Raw genomic sequence first — 23,271 nt, forward strand, 5'->3', positions numbered from 1 at the left:
TTTCAGAATACACAAGTTGAATTTTCAAGAGCAACAATAAGTTATCACACCAGCTTTCAAAAACGCTGTCTTCCCACTCTCAACATGCATTTTCCACATCTTCAGTTTCCTGTTCTTCCTCCCTAAATGAGATAGGCCAGATAAGCAACCATCCTTCGAAGGTAAAAAACACAACTCCTCACGTTGGCTTATAGCTTAATTTGAGTTTTCTGACAACAGATGACAATTTGTGAGATAGGAACAGTTCCTTCTCAGTGACTTTGCTAGCTTGTTTCCAAACAAAAGGCAACCACAACAAAACATTCCCATGGTCGAAATTTCCTTAGAAGTTCTACATTAAATTCAGTTATGCTCAGACCATAACACTTGCTGAGCAAATACAAGTGGCAACAAGATGTTGCAGAATGGGTTCAAAATGGGAAATAAAAGAGACTTAAGATTATTACTAAACTGGGGGGAGGAGGGGAAGGTTAATCACCTTCAGTTTGCAATGTTCTTTCAAGCATGCATGGTGTAATAAATTTCACTACAGCTATATGGTCCTGAAATATTTGTACTGATCAGTCAACTGAATACAGTTAGCACCAAAAAGTCTCAAATTAGTTAAGCAGTGTTTCGATATTCAAATAAAGGATCTCCAGCCCTCTCAGACACTGCAGCTGCAGAGTCATCTGAAAATACCCTAGTTTCACTTGGAAACACCCTACTTCCTAGCCATATTAAATCACAGTTAAACCAAACAGGGGAAGGGGAAAATAAAACCTGACACAATTGTGAGCTTGACTGCAAGTTAATATGCCTCTTATTCTCTGCATGTAGGTACAACAGAAAGTGCTGATCTCATACTTTTTATTGCTGGTGTTTGTAACTGATCTAACTGCAGCTGGTAACTGTACCCCCACCCCCTACACTGTCTTTTTCACTTCCTCATGCTCATCTGAACAGATTTAGAACATGTAACTATTTGTTGTAACTTTTCATAACACTGAAATTCCAGAAGTTAGAACCTACATTGAAGAAATCATCTTTAGGCTGCATGACTTTCTAAGACGGTTCTCGCGCAATGCGAGAAGAAAAAAAATACACAAAAAATAAATCCCCACACAAACGGTCAACAACAACAGAAATAGCTTCCTCAATTTAACCACTGGTGGAAAGCTGTAGTCACAAAGGCTTAAAGGATACTGGCAATTTTTCTGCTTGTGTCAACATTATCACGTTTGCATTTAGTCCCCCTTCCATGTGACCAAAAAAAAAGTAAATTCTACAAAGAAAGGATTACACAGCCTGTAAGCAATAATGTCTTGCTGTAGAACACACCAGAACGGACACTCCTCCCCTCTCCCCAAATAACGAGCCTTTAGACCAACAGAATTAAGGCTGCTGGTGTAGGAAATCTTCTTTTCTCTTCAGTAAGGCGATGTTTTAAACCTTTTTCTTTTGCTTCAACACTGCTGAAAAAAAGAGACACAGAAAAGGCTAACCTAGTATTTTTTAGTATTAAAGCAAGCTTTCACAGAAGGTGCTGTACTTCATAACTATACCTTCAGACCTTTAAAGACACGCTCATTATTTACATTCTCTACTTATCTGAAGTTTGTCTTTTCACAGAACTATCCTCCTTCCTTTCCTTGAAACAGATGATTTTCTCAAAAGTCAACTACGTGAGTGACTACAAATCAAGCCGCCTTGCTGCCAAATTTTAAGCTTACTTCTACATGATTAAGTGATGCACGTTTATTGACCAGCTTTACTTTCTGTAAACGTGACAAATGATCATCAGATGGAAGCATCCCAAGCCAGGAGCCTGTGCACCAACAGGCCTGCCTCCAGCTTGTGGCAGGTAGGAATGCAAGTTTCTCACGTCACCGCTAAATGAAACAAAAAAAGTAGCAGAATGTGCAGTTTATGAGCTATGAAATCTCTAGACGCAGCCCTGAAGTATACAAGAACTTGCACGAAGCCATGCTACTACCACCGAAGAAAAAATCCCAGCGGCAAAGGCTTGGCAAAGGGAGATCCCTGAGCACCACAGGTGCCAAGGGGTCTCCAGGTGCTCAGACCCCCCCGCCCGCAAAGCCCTTCACCATGGGCAGCACGCAGAAACGGCGTCCCCGCACCGCGGGGCCCACAGGGGGACAGGTACGATGACTTCCAAGCCAGACCTTCGGAGTTACGTTTCTGTTCCGACAAGAACCAGGCTCCCCCGGGCCGCCCCTCCGGCAGGCTGCCCGCTCCCCGGCCGCCCCCCGGGCCCGCTGCCGCGCCCCGCACAGGCTCCTCACCGGCCCCCGCCCGCAGCCGGCGCGCCCCTCGCTCCCAGGCCGCCCCCTGCCTCCCAAGCCCGGGGAGCGGCATTTTTGTGGTAATAGTGTCGATTTTTTTCTTGTGTAAACCAGGCGCCCTGTGCTTTTACGGAAGACAAAAGGCCAAGAGCGACTACAGCCGCCGCAGCCCGGACCCCTGTGGGCTGCCCACCCGGAGGGCCGCTCCCCGGCGGCGGGGGGGGGGCGCGGCCGTGCCCCGCTCAGCGGCACCTGCGGCCGGGCGGGCTCCCTGCGCGGCCAGGGGCTGCCTGCCCGCCCCGCCACCGCGGCGCCCCTGCCCCCGCCGCGCTTCAGCCGCCACCTGACAGCGCCGGCGGCCGTTAGCGCGGCGGGGCAGGGCTGAGGGGCGGCGGCGGCCACACAAAGCCGCGCCGCCCGGGGGCCCGCCGGGCTGCACCGAGCCGCTCCGCCACCGCCCGGGCCCCGCTGCTGTCCCGAGCACCCCCCGCCCCAGCCCCGGGAGGCGCCGGGCCTCGCAGCCGGCCGGCAGAGGAAGGCGAGCGGCGGGCAGGAGCGGGGAGCCCCCGCGCCCGCGGCGGGAGGTACCTGTGTCAGGGAGAGGTGGGCGGCCATGCTGCTTCCATCATGCACCGGCCGGGCCGCAGGAAGGACGCGCCGCGGCCCCGGCACCCGCGGCCCAACTTCGGCAACTTCCCCAGCCGGCCCCGGCCAAAACCCGGCACCGGATCCGCGCCCGCCGACGGCCGGAGCCGGAGCCCGCCCCGCCACGGCGCGCGGCAGCGGGGGCCGCCAGCAAAACCGGGCGCCGGAGCCGGAGCCCGCGCCAGACAGCTGCAGCAAAAACCCGGAGCCGGAGCCTTCGGCCCGGTGCGGCGGCCAACGCTGCCGGCACCTCGCCCTTGCCTGCCCCGCTGTCGGCCCTGCCCCTGCCGGAGGGGCTTGGGGCGTTCCGGGTCAGCCGAGGCACAGGCGGGGGAGGGCCCGACCCGGAGGTGTCAGGGCTGGGCTGGGCTGGGCCGTACCGGGGCTGGGCCGCCCGGGAGGAAGCGGCGGGTGGACCCCTCCGGCTGGGCAGCAGCGAGGGGCAGCCCGGGCCCGGGCTCTGGGCTCTGCCGCCGGCCGCCCCGCTCACAGGGAGCTGCAGGCCTGGGGCGTGCGGCCTGCCCCTGCCAGGCCTCGGGAGGGGGGTGCAGAAGGCATGCAACGGGCAGCCCTTGCCACAGGAGAAACCCTCAGACAGGACAGGGGGCAAGAGGAGCCAGCTGCAGAGGGAAGCAAATTGTACCGCGTTCTCCTAACACATAACAAACAGTTGTGTACAAACAGGCTGTGAGCGGTACTCGTGCCACTGCTTACTCCTGCTCTTCCTCCCGCTTAGGGCTCCGGCTTGGCCCAGGCAAACCTCCCTGCTCTGCCAGGGAACAGGAGGGCACCGGCGGCTCCTGTACCTGCTCATTCCCACCCACGGGCTGTTCCAGCCGCTCTTCTGAGCATTTTGCACCACCACATTGTCCATGTCACCGTGGGCGCAGGGAAACACGGCTATTTCTTTACTTTACCCCAAGGTGGATTAGGCACAAATTTAAACTTGAAAAACACATTTAGACCAACAAGAGGAAATTACCTGGAGTCATACCTGATTATTGGAAAGGTTTCACAATGCGCTTTGGTGTCTTTCACTGTTTTTAATTTGCTACCACTCTGCATTTTTTTGTCTTCAGCTTGGTTTCATGCCTGTGCTAATGCTCACGCCCCACCTCTGCATCCCGTCATTCCTCAGCTGGCAGTCATTCTGAGCTGCTATTTCTCATCATCTGTCACGAAACATGTGGGATCGCTCCTTCCCACCTATTCTCTAACAAAGAATTTTATAGAAGCTCTGCTTTACCGACCTGTTTCTCAGTCATTTCAGCAAGAAAAAGAAGATATGGAGGGGAAGAATATAAAAAGCAAACACAATAAATATAAAAATATTCACATACTCATTGTCATGCCTCTACTTCACCTCACACTCATTTCCTACTAAGTAAAATCCCTAGAAAACAGCACAGGCAATTATTTTTCTAGGTTGATTTTTGTCTTCTTTGATTAAAATTGGAATACTATCCCACAATAATTAATACTTGGAAATTAAACCAGAAGATTGTAAAACTATAGCTGTGTCTCCTGGGGACAGCAATATTTGAGTCTGTTAGTATTTGGGAGGTGGTCCCTCAGTAGAGGTTTGAAGGGCCTGGGTTTCTGTTAGCTGCCATGACCTCACATGGATGCCCTTTGCTCTCCCAGTTGTTTTCTTCTCTCAGTCTCCTCTCCCTGGGCGAGGAGAACAGCTACTGCTTGGTAACGGCCTCTCAGGAGAGAGGCTACGCCCAGGGTGGTGTTTTCTCATTGCAAATAGAAGGAAAATGCAAAACCGGGTAATGGGACCTGGCTCTGGAGTTAGAGGCTTGATGTTGAGAGTTGTTGCGAGCAGGATTTTGTGGGCAGGCTGTCTGACTCAGCAGATGTGTTCTGGCTGCTGCTTCCTTTCCCTCTGCTGGGTATTGATCATCAAGCGTTTCCCATCTGGTCCAGGACTAGACCCACAGCTGCAGCGAGGCTACTGAAATAAGGGTGTTGAGTCAAGGAACACCAGGGACTTGTATAGGTACTCGCCTCTCCCATCAGAGCCCTTCAAACAGGGCAGCCTCACCCAGAGCACGATTAAAGGTCCCATGTTCCCTCTGAGCAGATGGGACCTCTGTCCAGGAGGTACGCTTGCTCTGGCCAAATGACTGCCCCTGACAGCCTGACCTTCCTGAAGTCTCTGAGTTAAAAAATAAACACAAGAAAACCCACCATTTTGCTTCCTCAAACTGTGAGGTGCACAGCAGTCTGCTGATGCGGAGAGCCTTTTCATACTGCTGTTGAGCTCTCCTAAGCAGCAGCAGCAGACTATGAGTTGCACTTGCTGCTTAGGAACTAGCAGGCAGTGCCAGGAATGTGGTTTATGTACCTTCACACCCTGGCCACGCATATAGCACACCTGGCTCCTCTGAGAGGTGGATGGACTTTCAAAACACACAGTCATCATGCATGACCACTCTGTCCACAGTCAAGAGTGCAAGAGTCACTTACCGTAACCACTGTGGCCTCTGCAAATTAAAATAATAATGACTTCCATTCAGTCAATGCTGGATTGGTGAGGTCATGAGGATCTTTTGCTGTTGTTGAGTATTCTGTGCCTCCCGCAGACAAACATTGTCCTGGATGCCTCCAACCACCTGAGTTAAAGCAGCTAGCTCACAGCCTCAGACATCTCTAGGACAATTACAACAGTACTTGTCAGCCAGCTGACAATTAACTGTTGTACTGCAGATTTGTATGAATCTAGAATGGCAGTTCCCAGAAGGAAATAGGTATCTGCATCTAAGCTGGAATTGAAATGTCATCACCCGGCATAGGGTCATAAAACTGGACTTCATAGTTATTTTCTGTCAAGAGAAGAATTAGGGTTAATAAAATTTACCCTGAAACGGTTGACAGGCTTGCAAAACAATGCCCTCCAACTACTTTCTTGGCTTAGACATGAGCAGCTCACTAGGGCTTGGCTAGGATGGAGGAGCTCCTGACATCTGGAACTAGGAGGCTTACTAAATGTACCTCTCCCCTTATTTGCACCTCAGTGGAAACCCTGTTTCTCTGTTTCTCCCATTGCTGATTCCATGAATCTTGCCCTTTTGCATATCTCCTGAACTGAGAATTGTGTAAATGTTGAGGGCATGGTGGGACTGTGTGCTGGGTTTTTGGGAAAGCTTGTTAAGAACTTAAAGAAATTCAAAAGGTCCATGACCTAGGTAAAACTTAAATTAACAGTTTCATTTTATACCTTCTCACATTCAGTATGAATTCTCCCACCAGAAATATGTTTATCTGTAATCTGCTCTGTAATAACTGCTATAAGTTGAGCTATTTGTCCTAAGATCCTCTAGTACGGGACACTTCTGGTAACAAAAGGACAAGAACAGCATTAGCATGCTATTATTTGTAAGTATAATAGGATTTTCTATGATTCTAAGTACTGACATTTGTCAAATGGGTACCAGATCTCAGTGTTCTTTACTTCATTAAAAGTACAATGCACAAGGTTAAGCCTACATTGGACAAACAAGTGACTACTTGTCAATCAAAACTTGTCAAATGGCTTGTGAAGAATGGAGCTTGCATCAGTGTAGCTACAATGACAACAGCATAACCGTTTTGGTGCAAGTGCCCATTGTAAGGTTCTGTGTAAGTATATAAAGTGACTTGTTCTAGTACAGTTGACTGGGATTTGAAACCTGTGCTGCAGCAAGACAGCGTGGAAAGGCCTTACACAAGTCAGAATCAGATACTAATGACTTCTGTGTTTTATAAATCTCTTATGATCACCAAGTATCTTTGTTAGTAAAGCTAACACCATTTTAATCATATCCACTGGTCTCCCTGGAAATAACATCTTAAGTGTTCATCCCTTCCTTTATCATAGCTTTGTTTACATCGGCACACAGGAAGCCCATTATTTTTTTTTCCAAAACAACACGTTGGCATTTAGTATGACTTGTTCTGCTCGTTCTAGGAAAAGTATTATTACAACCCATGAACGCTTATGAGGCCAACTAGAGGAATGACTCACTTCTGCCTTCTGCATACCTGAACATGAAATGATGTACCCAGCTTTCTGGAATTTCAGTGCAAAACAGATTAGTAACTCCAGTATTACACACACAGAACTAAGGATCTAATTGTCAGAAGGATTAAACCATTTTGAATTTTAGTGAAAAAAAGGAACCATATGCACGAACACACAAAATCCTGGCAGAAAAAGAATTACTAGTCTACAATCAAAGAATGAAATGCAAGGGAACAGGCTCACAGGTAAACAGAGACTGATGTTGCACAGGTTTCAGAAAGCCAAGCAACAGCCGTGCTCCTACTACAAAACAGCGTTTTCCCACATTTAGATTATTGAGAGATCCCTACTGAGAAATGAGGAAGATCATCATACAAAACTTTGATGACCTTTTGGACTGAAGGTACCTTTTATCAGAAATCTCAGAGTACTTTCCAGGACTAGTGACACAAGTTGTTTTAGGAAGTCACAACTGCAGGCATGCCTTTTACTAGAAATACACCCCAGGATATGCTTTATGTGCTCTTTACTAGGATATTAAGGCATGTTTCTTCATCTGAACAGTGGTTTCTGTTCAGATGTTCAGAAATACTTGAATATATCTGAATTTAATTTCTTCAACTGGCAGTCTTATGTCACATAGAAAAAAAGTACATTATGCAACAATTGTACCTCTGTTTTTGTAAAATGATGTAATTTATATTGCAAATATTCAGAATCCCAAAGGACAAAACTGTTTTTGAGCTGTGATAATTAGAAAGAACAATCTTGAATTTTTATTAAGAGATTGGAATGTTACAATTGATAATAACCTGAATAAGGCTTGAGTGAATCTCTCCAAAACATTTGATGGAAGAGTTGCAAATTTAAAATGCAGCACTACAGACCCATCTATAACATTTTAAAACATACACAATTTATCTTTTCATTAAGACTATTAAGCATATTTTCTCCAACTAGTTTGTACAAGCCAGTTTCACAGGGCTGTACCTCATGCCCCAAAAGAATTAGAGGAAATGTGTATATAAATATATATGTATACACACACACACACAAAAGGTCATTTTGACATTTTTGTAAACTAGAAAGGTGACACACAGCAGAGTGACATTTTTCACATAGGATTTAATTTTTAATTCAAGATCATAGTTGAAACCCAGAAAAATCTTCAATAGGCACTAATCTGACATGATGTCCAGCTAATATAGCAGTTGGAGATTTAGCTGTTCCTTGTACAGCTTAATATATGTTCTGACAGAAATAGAACAAGCAATTTATACCACTGCTGAAACAGCAACAGTCTTCATTATAAATTAAACACATCAGCATTGTAATGTCTACCTGAAAGGAAGTTGCAGTGAGGTGGATGTTGCCGTCTTCTCCCAAGTAACAAGTGATAAGAGGAAATGGCCTCAAGTTGCATCAGGGCAGGTTTAGGTTGGATATTAGGAAAAAATTCTTCACAAAAAGGGCTGTCAAGCACTGGAACAGGCTGCCCAGGGATGTGGTGGAGTCACCACCCCTGGAGGGATTTAAAAGACATGTAGATGTGGCACATAGGGACATGGTTTAGTGGTGGACTTGGCATTGCCAGGTTAACAGTTGGACTTCATTTTAAAGGTCTTCTCCAAACTAAACGATTCTATGATTTGACCGAAATGATGGCTGAAAACTAACATGTTTACGAAGTGGTGGGCAGAAAGGCTTCTACCAACAGTTTCTGTTTCTTCTGTTCCTTTTTTCTTTAGTTATGTTGTCTATACTATAAATCCAGGGAATGCATGGCTCACCTTTCTAAAACAAGTCTATTACATTTTAAGTAAATAGAAAAAATAAAAATAAAAAAGTCTACACACTGAATTCACAGCATTCCCCGAACCTCAAGCTAATTCACTCTGCACTTCACAAAGGTTATTAATTCATTTCAGAATTATAAGACATGTGAAGTAATTAGGCAAAAGAGCATGTTATTGACCATTTGAATTTTTTTCTTTTCATGAATTGATTTGTCTTTAAGACAAACTCATGACCATTTATGGCATGATGCCATTTTTATGGCATTACTGTAAATCTTGATACTAGCAAGTGTTTCTCCTTGAGACTTTCCTTTTTCTCAATTTTCTTTCATTTTCATCTAGTCTTAATTACAATCATAACAATGGTTTGGAAATTATGAAAATAAAATAACACTGATGCAATAATGTTGGTCATAAGTCCCAAACCCCAGTAACTTTCCCAAATCACAGTAACTACTACCTACAACCTAGTCTTCAAGGTGAGCAGCGACACTTGTGTGGCACTAACACAGCAAAACACTTAAACCACACATTTAAATTCATCCTTATTCAGGACCCCACAATAGTCACATTTCGTTTTACACTAGTAGTTAAAAACATTCCTAAATTTAAATCATATTCTGGTTGATTTCAGCAATAACCGCTCTCATGTGTGTGAACTACAGTGGGAAGCCCACTGGTGACAGAACAGAGACCGCAGCTGGGTTATGGCACTGTGACTGCCAAAGGTGCTGTGAGGAGGGGAGTAAAAAGCCTTAATAGTGGAAAATCAATTCCATTTGAAAAAGTGTTAATGATTTTGCCCTCAGAGTAAACAAGGAAGGATGACATGATTGGACCATGAAAATGGTACTAAAATATGTGTTTTGACACCTTTGTTTCTATGGGGAAGATCACAAATTATAGACAAATATAGTGAGAAGCAAGAGCAAAGCATTACTTGGGTGCATCTGTATCAGTCCTGTGTGCTGTAAAGGAGACGGCAGGCTGTACTTTGTGAAAGCTATCAGATACCATATTGCAGCATTCTTTCTGCAGACAAGGCATTTGGTGTGAGTCTGTAGGAACTTCTACAGATACTCTTTTTGTGGCACTCACCCTTTGCAGAACCACAATCCTGCTGTATGTCCATAAATAAGAAACCACCGTGTGGGATTATTTTTGATTTACAGCTCTGTAGCAGGGAGAGGAATCTGTCCTGTTACCCGGCCAACTATTGCACAACACCAGCAGGCAAAATGTTCCTTTAAGTGCAAAACACATAATCCCACTGGTGTCAACATGTAAGATGGAGGAATGTTGCCTTAAAACCTCTTTGTTTTCTGGACTCCTTAATTATTGACATGTAATTAACTTGTTTCATTCTCCTACATCAGTTTAGTACTATCTATATCAGTAATGTAACTTGTCCAATGAGATAGCACCTAAAATATTTTTCTTTATGAAAAATGTTTTAAATACATACAATAAGTATCACTGCTAAATATCAAAGACTGAATGTTATCTCATTGCTGTAAAGTATGGGTACAGTGAATAATTCACAATTTAACATACGTTCTCATTTAGTTGCACGCACAATGCAATTGAAACATTAAATATCCTTACAGATGACCAAATTATTTGATTAATGGCTGATTTGTTTTCTGGTTTGGGGTTTTTTTGGGTTTTGTTTGTTTTTTTTTTAAGATTAAGTTGCAGAAGTAATGCAGCAGAGGTTCAGCCTTGATGGAACTAAGGTGTGCACATGACTGATCAGATGCAAAAGAGCATTAACAGAATTTGAATTCCATCAGCTGACAAGGATTTGCCTGCCTCTGTGTCACCTTATGTTTCCTATTATCTGTAATAAAAGATATTTCATCAGCTTCAGCTATTGTGTTCAAGAGGTGTAGCTACAAAAGTCTGGTGACCATTCATAAAAAAAGCTTCTTCAAGTTTTAGTAGCAATTAAAGCAGCCCTGGAAAATACTTCCAGTGTGACCATGAATGTGAAAACTGCATCATGGATTTCAGTAGTTTCACAACAGCTTTTCAGACTTGCTCTGTGTACATATAAAATTACATTTAAATATTCTGGCCTTAAGAATGCACTACAGAATCTGAAAGACAAGCCAAGTAAACTCCCGCTGTTATTGGTAATATTAATTTAAATGAGATACGCAAAAGTTGAGAAACAATTGAAGAATGTATTGGTATATTTATACATAAATATCTATATCAGATTACAAAATTACTGATGATGATGCACAAGTATCAAACCAGTCAGATTTTTCTGATTCCCATATCAGTTTAATTTGTGTAAACATGACACAAAAATTTGTCCTTCTTTAAAAAGACAAATCCCCCAAGGTGCTCACAAGACAACTAGATATGATGTATAAAAATGACACATAAGAACCCTGAGATCCAAAGGAGAAAAGTATGGACGTTTTAGGTATATGACAGAGTAAGAAGCCATATAAGCTAGATAAGATCTGATAGCTAGCTGAGTGTTGCAGAAACAGAGGATATATTCTTCCTAAAAGAATCTCTGTGACTCAAAAGGCATTCAAACTGCATCCAACACTGAAACATTCTTGATTGTCAGTCTCTTCCTGTTTACTGGGGAGATATAATTTGTTCCGGCTCAAATCAAGTTTACCCTAGTGATTTTCCTTAGAGATATATTTGTAAAATATGATTTAATTTCTGTCTCCTTTCCTTGTGATAGCATTAGATGACAGTAAATTACATATATACAGATAAGCATGAGAAAAAAATACTTCAAAATCATCAGTAGAGATATTTAGTTAACTGTAAAATGAATATATAGTTTAGTTACGTAATTTAACTTCAAATCTCCTAAGCAGGGAATAAATCCTAAGCTAAAAATTAGCTGCGGGTCTCCTACATGGGAACGCAGAACAAATCCATTAGCTAGATGGCACAAGTGTCAGCCCCAAAATACAAACCATACAGTTACCTTGTCAAGATCAAGGTCAAGAAAACATACATTGTTGTATTTCTAAATACAGGTATCTGCTGTTTATTATTGCTTTTCAGTATCCTTATTTTTGTAGTTGGGATTCTCAGGTATGCAAAATACCTGTTAACACTACACAGCTAAAGTTTGTGACAGGGCTGGATGGTATCACAATGTTTACTATATTCAAATAAAAGTCAACATAATATCTAATTCTTATAATTTCAAATCCCTTCTTCCGGTATAAGGAGTTCCTACAATCACAATTTAAAAATCTACAGTTATCTTGAATACAGGATTGAGACTTGTGTTTACAGAATAATTTAAAAGATTAATTGAGTTACCAACATTGTCACACAGACACAGGCTTTGAAAAACACTGGTATGATAGATCTCTGTCTTTTCCAAAAATAAAGCACAGGAAACAAAGCTGATATGCATGGCATCTCAGAAGAGTAGTTACTAATGAAAAGAACAAGATAGAAGACTGAGGGGTGGCGGTGAAGTATCTTTGGGGGTTTTAACTATTGTTATTATATGCATTGGACAGCAAATTGGAGCAATTCCTATCGCCAGGTTTTCTTTGCTGCCAGCTAGTCTTGAAAGGAGAAAAGTATGAAAAATTGCTTCAGGACGTGGATGAGGAAACTTTTGATCAAAGTCTCTGATAGAAGAACAGAAGCTTCATCATTTCCCTGAATTTCTGAATCACTTAATAAGTATGTTTCCAGTCAGGTAATTGGGAATTACTGTATTTTTAATATCATTCCTACTTCCAGTATGGTAGAGGCAGGACAGGGGGCTTGGCCTATGTAACGACTGGCACAGATGAAAGCCAGCCAGATGGTATTAGTCTAAAAGAGTCATTGCCCAAAACATAGCACCTATGTCCTTGGCAGATTCTAAGAAGAGCAGAGAATATCTCTCTCTCCCCTTTACCACTATGATACAACTGAGTTTTTTACACATCTGTAGTTCTGTTGCCTGCCCTTATAGCTTTGTAATAACCTAAATTGTTCATATGAGAAAAGCATTTATTCTAACAAGATTCAAAAAGGCAAAATTTTGATCAGACTTTGTTTTTCTTTCATGTACCTCAATTTTGTAACATTGTTGAAATAATGTTTATCAATTCCTGTAGCTCTTTTACGATGGCTAATTGAAAAAGTAATACAACTTAATACTTGAGTAAGCAATGTAATATAAAGAACTACTTTTGATCGGATGAACAGGTTAAGTATATTACAAAAAGTAAAATTCCTAAAATTGTGGATATGCAAATTATGCATATATAATTATTTGATTAAATGAACTATGTCTGCTACTTCTAGTGGAAAAAAATATTTCCAAGCACCTCACTTAAGCTAATTTCATAATTAGGCTCTTCATGCACATTGAATAAGATCTGCCCAAACAATATAAATATCTATATTTGGTCAATGGTCTGTTCAAAATTTTCTATAAACTATATTATTTAAGTGAGATCCTCATCACCAGAGGATTCAAACTTTGCTGATAATGCAGACAGTCTGGGGTTTTGGCTGATGGGAAAACCTATAAAAAGGAAATAAAATAATCTAGAAAGAGAGCCTGTAACAATTTATCCCTCAAGCCTCCTGGCTGGTTTTAGATTTACCATTACTTCCATCACTGCATTATGTGAGCTAGATTTCTTTCATTCATACACAACTGCCCAACTGCTACCCAAGTCCATCATGTCAGTGTATTCCATGAAGAGAAGATGGTCTTGTGTCAGTACCTACTGCTTGTAAAGAAATCTCTTCCATCTCCAGCCAGTGTGTTATTCAACAGCCACAACAGAGCTGCACAGTGCTGATGAGAGGGAAGTAATGTGTTCCACTGAAAACTGGACAAGGAAATGCCTAAAACTGCAAGCTGCCTGAAAGAGTAAAAGGAATTGAGTCAGCATTCTGGGGCAGGAAGGAATAGGGAGGGGTGGAACAAGCAGTATATTCTTCCAAAGAAAAGTATGTTCAAAGCAGATGACATACGAAAAAGTTAAGTGCTACTAGTATGCCATAAGTAATACAAAATTTACCTAGTGCACTATTAAAGTTTATGGATCAAATCCCCTTTCCTGGCCAAGGCATAACAAAGGCTCTCAGAGTGTTGGTTATAGCTTTTTGATTCACTCCCCAGTTCATCTCTAGCACTGTGATGTAACTGGAGATGATTCATTAACAGAGGGAGCCAAATTTCAGTTTCTCTACCCTACAATCCCTTTAAGACACTGAGTAAATGGGCTGTAAAACTGGTTACTATATTAGCTCTTAGACCATTAAGAACTTTTCAGTCTAAAAGAGAAATTTCCTAGCTGGGGACCTTGTTTTGTACTGCCTGGGCACTGTACAAGAGACACAGGACAGTGAATATGGCCTAAGGCTTTCCACTTATAACCTTCCTCACGTTTCTCCAGCTGTATGAATGCTTCCAATTTCTCCAAAATTATTTAGATGTATGATTGCACATCCATGTTTACAGATCACTAAACTGCAAATCCAATTCAAATGTCTTGTGTTTGGGGGAACTGTGTCCCTGGATGCAATGTGCCCTCTGAGCATGCATAATTTGAAACAGATGGCTCAACAGATGAGCTGCCAAACACACAAGGCCAATTCAAATGCCATCCAAACGAAGAGTGCGATAAAAGTTTTTCTAGTCCCACTTTAGATAAACAGGGCCTACCTGCTTGGAAGATGCTTTTCTCATTTGCTGCCTTTCTACTTATTCTTTTCAAATATGGCATGCTCTAGAAAACAAACTCAGTTTTACCAGCTACCAAGATTTTATCATATATTTTCCAATTTTTTCTTTGTTTATTTTTAATAAAGCTCCAGCCTCTGGAGTTAAGAGCTTGCATGGGTTATTTGAGCTTTAATTAAAAAAAGCCAACAAGCAAGCAGCAAAATATAGGACCTTTCTGGCCTTCAAGGTTGCCAAGAAAAGCTTGAAAATGTGAACCCTGAAGGTTCAGAAAAATTGCTCTTTAACTTATGGTTGGCAAGGCTTAAGTACAAATAAATAATTTAAAATGCCCAGAATATGAAGGCTACTAATTTCGCATCTAAAAAATCCAATACAGAAATTGCTACCAGAAAGTTCTCCACAGCTTGTAGTACTTCCTTACCTTTCCACAGGACCCCTGACAAACACTTGGTCCATGGCTGGCCTAAGTGGAGGCGTTGTTCCTGCTGGCATTATCATGCCTTAGGCAATACCTTCACTGCAAAGTAAATCTGATTTAAAGCTACCATATGTCTTGATTTTCCCAGATATGCCAGTTTTTTCCACCTGGATTTTTTCCTGAGGGCACACACACATCTGTGTACATGTATATTCGCCTGTTAATCTGTCCATCTCCCCAAATGCTGTATCTAGTTGTCTGAATTTCTTAACTTCAGGAATCCTGACATAGTACACACGAAAAACCCAGGGAATGGCAGATTGCGTACTGCAGTTTCTCTGTGCATGAAGAAAATCAATCATTTCCAAGAAGTAATTACCCTTGGAATACATCTGAGCACTCACAGCACAGAATATGCCCATGTTGCTACTGGGAACAGAAATGACAGCCATTACTTGAGTCAGCCAAGCACTACTAAGAGCAGTTACACTGCAGAGCACTACCTATGCTTCACAGAGTCACTGCATTAGCTGACACTGCGCTGATAATCCCCAGAAATCTTTAAAGTACTACAATGCTACAATTAAGGATTTGTGGGTATACCAGATTCAAGCTAACAACCACAAAGAAATTGTAAGTTAACTCTACAGCCAAGACAAATACTCGGGCTGTAAGACTGGTCCACTACCTATAAGAAAAAGAACATTGTCCTTCTCATGTTTTAGAAATTCAGTGCAATGACTAAATATAATGTAGTGACTCTGTAGCAATTGCATGTATGAGACATCACCCTTGATATTTAACAGATTAAATTCCCATCCAGAAGTGTAAAGCTAAGTAGACATAACATTTTACAGATGGAATGGGTTAATGTTATCAACATGTAAATGATAGTTGGATCAGGGAAAACTGTGGGTAGGATTTTGTTTCGTCTAAATATGTAAACCAAAATTTGAAAGACTGGTAAGACAACGGTTCAACTGCTACTGATTTTGCTGTATTCAGAAGAGCTGCATCTTTTCTCTAGTTGGCATACTAGAAACAGCATAATTAGAACTAGTCAGCATAAGCTGGAGAGTGTAACACTAATGAAAGGCTCAGCTCTTCCTCTTTTCCTATGCAATATGAAGAGCAGAGCTTAACTTTGGGTATTTACATGCTTTAATCTTTAAGTCAAGGTGACAAATTATGCTCTTTATTATGTACCTGTAACCACATCAACACCAATGGAACACACAAGCATGAACAACTTTTGGCCTGTTTGACCTGAACTGGCAACACCTGACTAAACTCATGCTTTCGTTTGTTGGTATCTTATTTCCAAAGACTTAAGGCTGCTAATCTACAAACTATTGTGAACTTGACTAGTAAATTAAAACAAACTATTTACTGTGTATACACCTCAAGTAAATACACAACTGTAAGAAACTATGATGGCCTAAACATTACCAACTTCAGCTTACGCTATGGAATCAAAGTCTCACTGTATACTGTAGACTATTTTTATAGCTAGATTTACTTGTTAGTATATTTCTCACAAGCTTATTTTCAACAATTACTTCTCCTGAGCAACAGAAAGCAAATGATATAACTCTCTATTTTGAAAATGTCCAAAGAATTCGGTTAACTCCAGCAGAATTTGGAGATTTTAATATTAATGTTATTGTAGCATTTGCTTAGAAGTTACATTGCAGTTACTGTTCAAATTAAATAGTTTATCAGGGCACTGGGAAGTACGAATAGAACAGAGTGAACTTTTGAAACTTGGAAGCAAACAGATGCAACAAGGCCTGGATTCTCGTCAGGCTCTTGGCTTACAAATGAAGTAACAGAGCCGCCCTGTGTGTGCTGCTGCCTACGAGCTGAGTAGGATTCCCTTTGTTTCAGTCCATGACATCTGGGTGTATTTAAGCAGTTCTGAGCAACTTCAGCTTCAGTGAAAGTCAGTGAAACTGCTAATGTTAGAGAATGGGCAAAATAAGGTTCAACTACTAAAATGTAAAATTAAGACTACATCACTAAAGGTCCTCACAGACATTCCACTCTTTTACTGGAGAAAAGCCCACCAAACAACCCAAACCCCTCATTGAGAGGATACCTATACAGTCTCTCAGCTAACTCTGTGAAAATAAGAATATAAAAGAGCAGAGATAGTGTCTTAGAACAAAGGTCTAAATAGCCCAGTGTCCTGTCTCCAGCTGTGGCAATAGCTAGGAGCTATGGAAGATGGTAGGAGTAGGTAAGTATGTAGTGACACTGCCCTGGTGTACTTCCCAAACTTCCAATAATCTACAGTTCAGGAGCTACCTGAGCTGGAGTTGTTTAATTGGTGTGAGTGGTTGTTTTAGTCTAAACAGCTGATGAATGTGTCCTATAATACGTCCCAGGCTTTTTTGCCTTCATACTGCTAAGGCTGGAAACCTAGCCAGGGTGGACTAGGGCTTCCCCCTGATCTTTGAACCTGGGTTTTCGTCCTGCTGATACCAAGCTGATGAAGCTGCAGGAGGTGCTGCTGTGAACCGAAGTCTCACTTCATCTGGAAATCAGATGTGCATTCTGCACATGAGTCTGTGAGTTCACACATAGCCGGAATAGTCTCATGACAGCTCCTGAGAGCTGTCAAAGTAGAAAACCACCCATCTGCTCTCTAAATTGAGGTCCGAGCGCAGACTGTGATTTTTGGGGAGCAATTTGAGTTTATTCTGCCAGTTCTGGTGGCTACTTATTTTTCTTCTACTAAATCAATTCTCTTGCTTCTTTCTCTATTCCTCATGGAAAAGGGCAGAGGGAGAGAGTGAGTTGAGTAGGACGAAAAAATAATTTCTTCATTTTCACTTCCATCAGAACAAGAGGAAGCAAATCCTTTCAGCAGGCACCAAAAAGGATTATTTTAATTCTCAGATAAGAAGAAAAAGGGTTCTCCAATTTTTTGTAGGATAAACCTTGCTACTTTTGTCTCCCATCCTTATACAAGAAACAGTAACCCTAGAGAAAGATCTTTTTAGCATCCCTAAATCAGAGCAATATTGGATAAGGGATTACACTGTATACAGGGCTCCTCCTACGTACAAATCACTGGGAGTGATTTTAGATCTCAAGAAAAACAATTTGGCCTTAAATCCCAGAATGAAACACAGGGGGAGTCAGAAACTGATTCTAAATTGACACATCTGAAACTTAGTTTTAACATATACCCCTTTAGTACTTCTAGCTATGGAATTAAGATGAGTGATAGAAGCACTCATGGGATAGTGCTCATTCTGTAAACTTGTGTTGTGTGATGGATTGCACAGTTCTAGGTCTCTTTGACTTTACTTTTATCCTCCCTTTCATGTCCTTAGTTCTCTCACCTAGTACCCTAAAAATTACCATAGTCAGATTAATGCCCAAGTCTAATACGGTATTTCTGCTATTTACCTGGGGTGGTGGGAAGGGGAAGAGAGAGAGAAGGAAAAAGGTATTTTTCCTCCAGATTTTAATAGATCTTGTACCAGACAGCATGGGTACTGTTCATAACAGCCTAATAATATGCGTATATTTTGGAACCTACTTGTGTAGACTAGCTTTAAACACTAGCTTTGATATTGCTGTATCTATTAACACCAAATAAATATAGTGTATAAAGAAAAAATAAACACTCCTTACTGAAAGTAAACATAGCATATTATCCTTATGATTAGGGACAATACTCTTTAAAATATTGTCTCAGTTCTTACCTTTTCCCTTGCTAAATTTGCTACACATTAAACTCTACTGTAAATAGTCTAAATTTTGTGAGAAGATAATGTATCTATTGCATTCTTGCAAAACAAATTTACTACAAAGAGCAAATAACCTTATTTGAAACATATTAATAAGCCAAACACTATGAAAAGAGGTGACAGTGGGAAAGCTCTGGGCAAAGAGATTTAGCTTATTCGCCTTTTTGTACCAGTGGGCTGCATACCACAGCTGCAGTGAAGTAAACATTCCAGTTGAGCAGCATTCCTCTGTATCTTTTCAAAGTCTCTGTGGAGACTAAAGTAGAAATTACTTATTTGCGGTTGAGAAAATAGCAAGGACTTCTGCATTAAATTTTAAATAAAATCAGCCCACATGATGATAAGATGCTTAAATCAAATGATGAGATGTTACCCATCTAAGCAATGCATTAGGAATTAAAATGTGATTCAGCATGCTATGAACTCTAAACTGGTGTATTCAGCAAAGACATCAGGCCTGTTGTTCACAAGGTTAAATTATGATGTTGTAAGTTTTATAATATAATAATACTAAGATTACAGTGAATTGTTCACCCTGCAAAATTCATTCCAGCATCTTCTAGTTGCTAAATTGATTTCCAGATTACCAGACCTCGGTCTGTGTGCAGATGGAAAATAGCTCATATGACTGTTTCTTCAGTATAAAGGCTTGGCACGTCTTGTAATTCTTTTGGACTAGATTTATGGTATATTTAAGTTACAGGTTTTCTTTGAAGGTGCTTTCCTTATTAAATTTGTATTGCTGTTAATGCCTTAATCTCAGAACACTTAAAGATCTCAAGTGTGACCGGGACACGTGGGACAAATTCTATGCCCTCTGTGTAAAGGCAGTACAGAAGATACCCACACTTCTAAATGGCAAAGCCCCTCACTAAGTTCAGAAAAGTACTTCTTGAAGAAATGTTGAGTCCTAAATTGTCTGTTTACATCTCTTGCATCTCCCAGATAATGTCATAATGTCAAACTGTCCTGCAGAACTGTAACCTGAATTTACTCTTTGATGAGACTATACCAAAATTTAAGTTATGTTATTGTTACAAAGCTACTCAAATTTATAATGCCCTTAAAATGTGTTTTTCTGTAGACCTTGTACCAAGATTGGGTCAATGAGTCACTTGAATTGCTAAATGAATACCATCACACCCTATTTTTAACACACGCTGCAACCTCTGACAAACTTTTCTTCGTCCTGTAAAGTATCGGTGCTGGTTAGGTGAGTCAGCTGCATCTTTGCTGCATCATCCCCCAGACATACAGCACTACTAGAGAGGATTAAATAACTACGGATAAAATAAATCTTAGCTTCAGAATCATCTCTATCTATCTTAAATGCAAGAGAGACTCTCCAGTCCTTTCTTAAATGGTACCACATTTTGGCTGAACACATTCCATGTGTCTTTGGGAAACGGCTCCAATATCCTAATACTCTCCAGTGTAGCTCTAAACATGCCATGAAAGAAGGAGAATCTGGACAATCTTTTTCAGAAAGAAAAAACCCTTCTCTTGTGAAACCTAGTCCAAATGCAGCCATAAGCTACAAGCAGCAACAGAACAGGCCTCTGAGACCTGAGGATTGAATTCCATACAACCTGTGGTGGTTTGATTTTTTTGGGTGTATGCTAATATGAAGTCATTTAGAAGACTCAGAAAGGTCTGCTTAGCCCTCAACGAGGTTCCTCATCCCTGATCTACAGGAATTTATGACAATTCATTAAGATCAGAGGAAAACTAGATTAAAATGGACAAGACTGGGAAGTTTTATTGCTAATGGCTTTTATTTGCTGGGATCATACAGGAACTGCCAAGAAAAGGCCAAGATAGAATTGTTTGCAGAGAACCAACTGCTGTCTTCATTTCACTGTATTGCTGATTTTTTTTTCATAAACATTTGTATTAAAATGTATCTGTATTAAAAACAGAGACAGTTAAGAAATCTATTCAGAAAATGTACTTACGATGGCACATATTGGCATACTTGATTTAATTATCCACTTTTAAGAATGACTGCTTGTAGGGTTAAGTTGATTCTCCCCCAGCTGTCTTCCTCTCTGTAAGCCCCTAAACCAAATGACTCTGAAGAAATGAAATAAAAAATGTTTAGGCTCTAACATTGTTGCTATTGTTAGTGTAGTCAGCATATGCACAGACAGACCAGAAAATACCTTTAAAGGACAGTAGCAGGACACTGAAGATGACACAGAAAGCTTCGTCTTCTACTTGGTTGTAGTTTATTAGTGCATTTGTTACCCACAAAAAAATCAAATTGAGGATTTTTTTCCCTGAAGATACAATTATAAGACATTACTTGCTATCAATAAGCAGAAAAAGCATCATCCACTATCAGGCTAAAACATAATTTCTTAATTATGATGCTTATGTTGTCACAGTGACCTGATAGGACAAGACTAAATGAAACTACCAGCCCATTTCTGAAGTGGGAAAAGGAAAGGAAACAAAATGTCATTTGTTCTCTTCTCAAATGGCTTATGTTCAACAGAACCCCAAGCAATTGCAGCTGTTGGGAGAAGTAAAGCTACTTTCCCTGCTGCCAGTCACACTCCCAGACACCCTTAAGGAAACCCACAAGCCATGCAACTTCATCACTGAGGTTCTTCAAAGCTAGTTCAGCTGTAACTTCAGGAAAATTTACAATAGAAAAGCGTTTTCCTCTTAAAGAATCAGACTTTCAGTAGACTCCTGCTTCTCATTGCCTCTGCCCTGGCCCTTCACTGGTATTTACCCTAGATCGGCAGTGCCTTCCTCTTGACTTGAAACCATACAGATTTAAACTGTAATGGCCAAAAAAACCCAGATGTAATTTGTTGGACAAGCTTGGACAAAGGAAAGTAACACAGAAGACATTTTAAAAAGTAGGGTACGAGCTGGGATGTCCTGGAAAATGCAGTAAGGATTGGGCTTATCTGAGGTTTCCCCCTACATTCCTGCTGGGACAGCCTGAGTAGTCCAGATGCCACTTTATGGGATAAACTTTGTGGCTGATAAGCAAATCTGCTTGTGGCTGGGACACTCCAACAAGATAATTTAGTCAAGGCCTCTCTGTGGCCAGAGAATGGTGCTGGACAGGATTTTCAGCTGATGGAGCAGTGTATTAAACAAAGGCAGCACAAGGTAACAGCTGCTGCTTTCTGCCCATTTCTGTTGATCTCTCTAGTATATAATTCTCTCAGATGACAGTAAGTACTCTACTTAATGTTAAAGAGTGTGACATACCAGTCTAAGTTTCATAGAATGTGGAGAACATCACAATAAAACTGTCTATAATTACAGAAAATAACAGCTTTCTGTAACCGTTCCAAATTGGATACAGACAGAACATGTTAAAGCAAACTAAATTCTTCTATTAAGGAAGTAACTTACTCATTTCTAAGTAATTTTTTATTCAAAATCATTGATGCTGCTGATGTAACATAGAAAGTATCTAAAGGTAGGTTGTATCACAGTGGTAGCTGATTTCAGTTTGTTGGTTTAAATGAGCTAAAATGTTTGCACTGATCTTTCCAAACAATTTGAATGGGCACCTAGAATCTTTATCAGAAGGATCTAACTAATTAAGCCTATAACCCCTTCAATAATGCCCTCATGAACCATGTTCAATATATACCGGAGTAATCTGATATACACAGAAGACATATCATCCTGGCAAGTCAAGAAAGTACATAAACCTGTATGATACTGTATCCTGAATGCTAGGAACAGGCTGTAATTTCATATGTATTTATTTCAATTTATGTATGTTTTTTTGAAGAACAATGATCCACTGACCTCTGCCAAATTACCTAGAGAGAATATCCACACTACATTTCTAAAAGAAACCTTGAGATGAATTCCCCTTTAACAACTGTTAACACAACTTTTCCTTCTACTCTAGGGCTTTTAAGGTTTAGCTAAATTGAGCTGGCTAAAATACACGCTTTTTCTAGGGGAGACAAGTCTTTGGCACATTTCCCCTCAAAAAAGCCAGAGAACAAAGTAGCAGTAAGATATTCAGTGTATGCCGAAGTTCTGCAAATTCAGCCCCTGGCAAACCGAGGTGAATAGAAAAGCTCTTCCGTCAAGAATTTCTCATTGAGAATGCTCTGCCCGCACAGCCCTTTCCCAGTTAAGCCAAGAGGTTTTTTTGCACAAGCTCTTTGCATTAGTTTCAACTCTTGTGGTAGAATAGAGTCCAAGTAGTGATCTGAGATCATAAAGCTCCAGTCCAACTACAGTTTTAAGCGGTAGTACTAGTAATGTTCTGGCACCATCTGATGTTTTTTGTTTTGCTTGCCTGGGTATAATCTCCAGGCAGCTGCGCTTAGTTTAGTCAGTGAAACTGAAGAAGAAAACAGACTACTAAGGTCATATGCAGCCTGAAAAAGAATGTTATCAAAATCAACAAGCTGGGTGTTAAGACTGAATTGTGCATTATCTAGGTTAAACTGGTAACACCATGCATAAACACACTACCAGGTGACTACATGGGGTATTAAAAAGTCAACCCTGTAAAATCCACTTGGTAACAAACTTGTAAGCAATGTGACAGGAGAAATGGGAAGATGAATTAGAAATATGGTATTCCTCATTTTTCAAAATCCAACACAGAAGCTCTGCCTTTGAGTGATTCTTTTTCACTAAAGGGCTAACTGGGATGATTTTTCTATTAAAATC

The 23,271-nt window shown here is 41.0% G+C and overlaps 1 protein-coding gene across 7 annotated transcripts in view; it reads right to left on the minus strand.

Annotated features, from left to right (window-relative positions):
- EPS15 (epidermal growth factor receptor pathway substrate 15) overlaps window positions 1-23,271 on the minus strand; it is a 72,209-nt gene that overhangs the window by 47,823 nt on the left and 1,115 nt on the right. For 2 of the 7 annotated variants that reach the window (XM_040610155.1, XM_040610151.1), the window contains exon 1: window positions 2,874-3,060. In XM_040610155.1, coding sequence (XP_040466089.1) covers window positions 2,874-2,900 — 27 coding nt within the window. In that variant the 5' untranslated portion in view covers window positions 2,901-3,060. Of the gene's footprint in view, window positions 1-2,873; window positions 3,067-20,558; window positions 20,677-23,271 lie in introns of those variants that run through there. The other 5 variants (XM_040610150.1, XM_040610152.1, XM_040610149.1 and 2 more) reach the window with 5 other exon arrangements.

The sequence above is a fragment of the Falco naumanni genome, chromosome 11 (assembly GCF_017639655.2).
Source record: "Falco naumanni isolate bFalNau1 chromosome 11, bFalNau1.pat, whole genome shotgun sequence".
In the NCBI taxonomy this organism is placed as follows: domain Eukaryota; kingdom Metazoa; phylum Chordata; class Aves; order Falconiformes; family Falconidae; genus Falco; species Falco naumanni.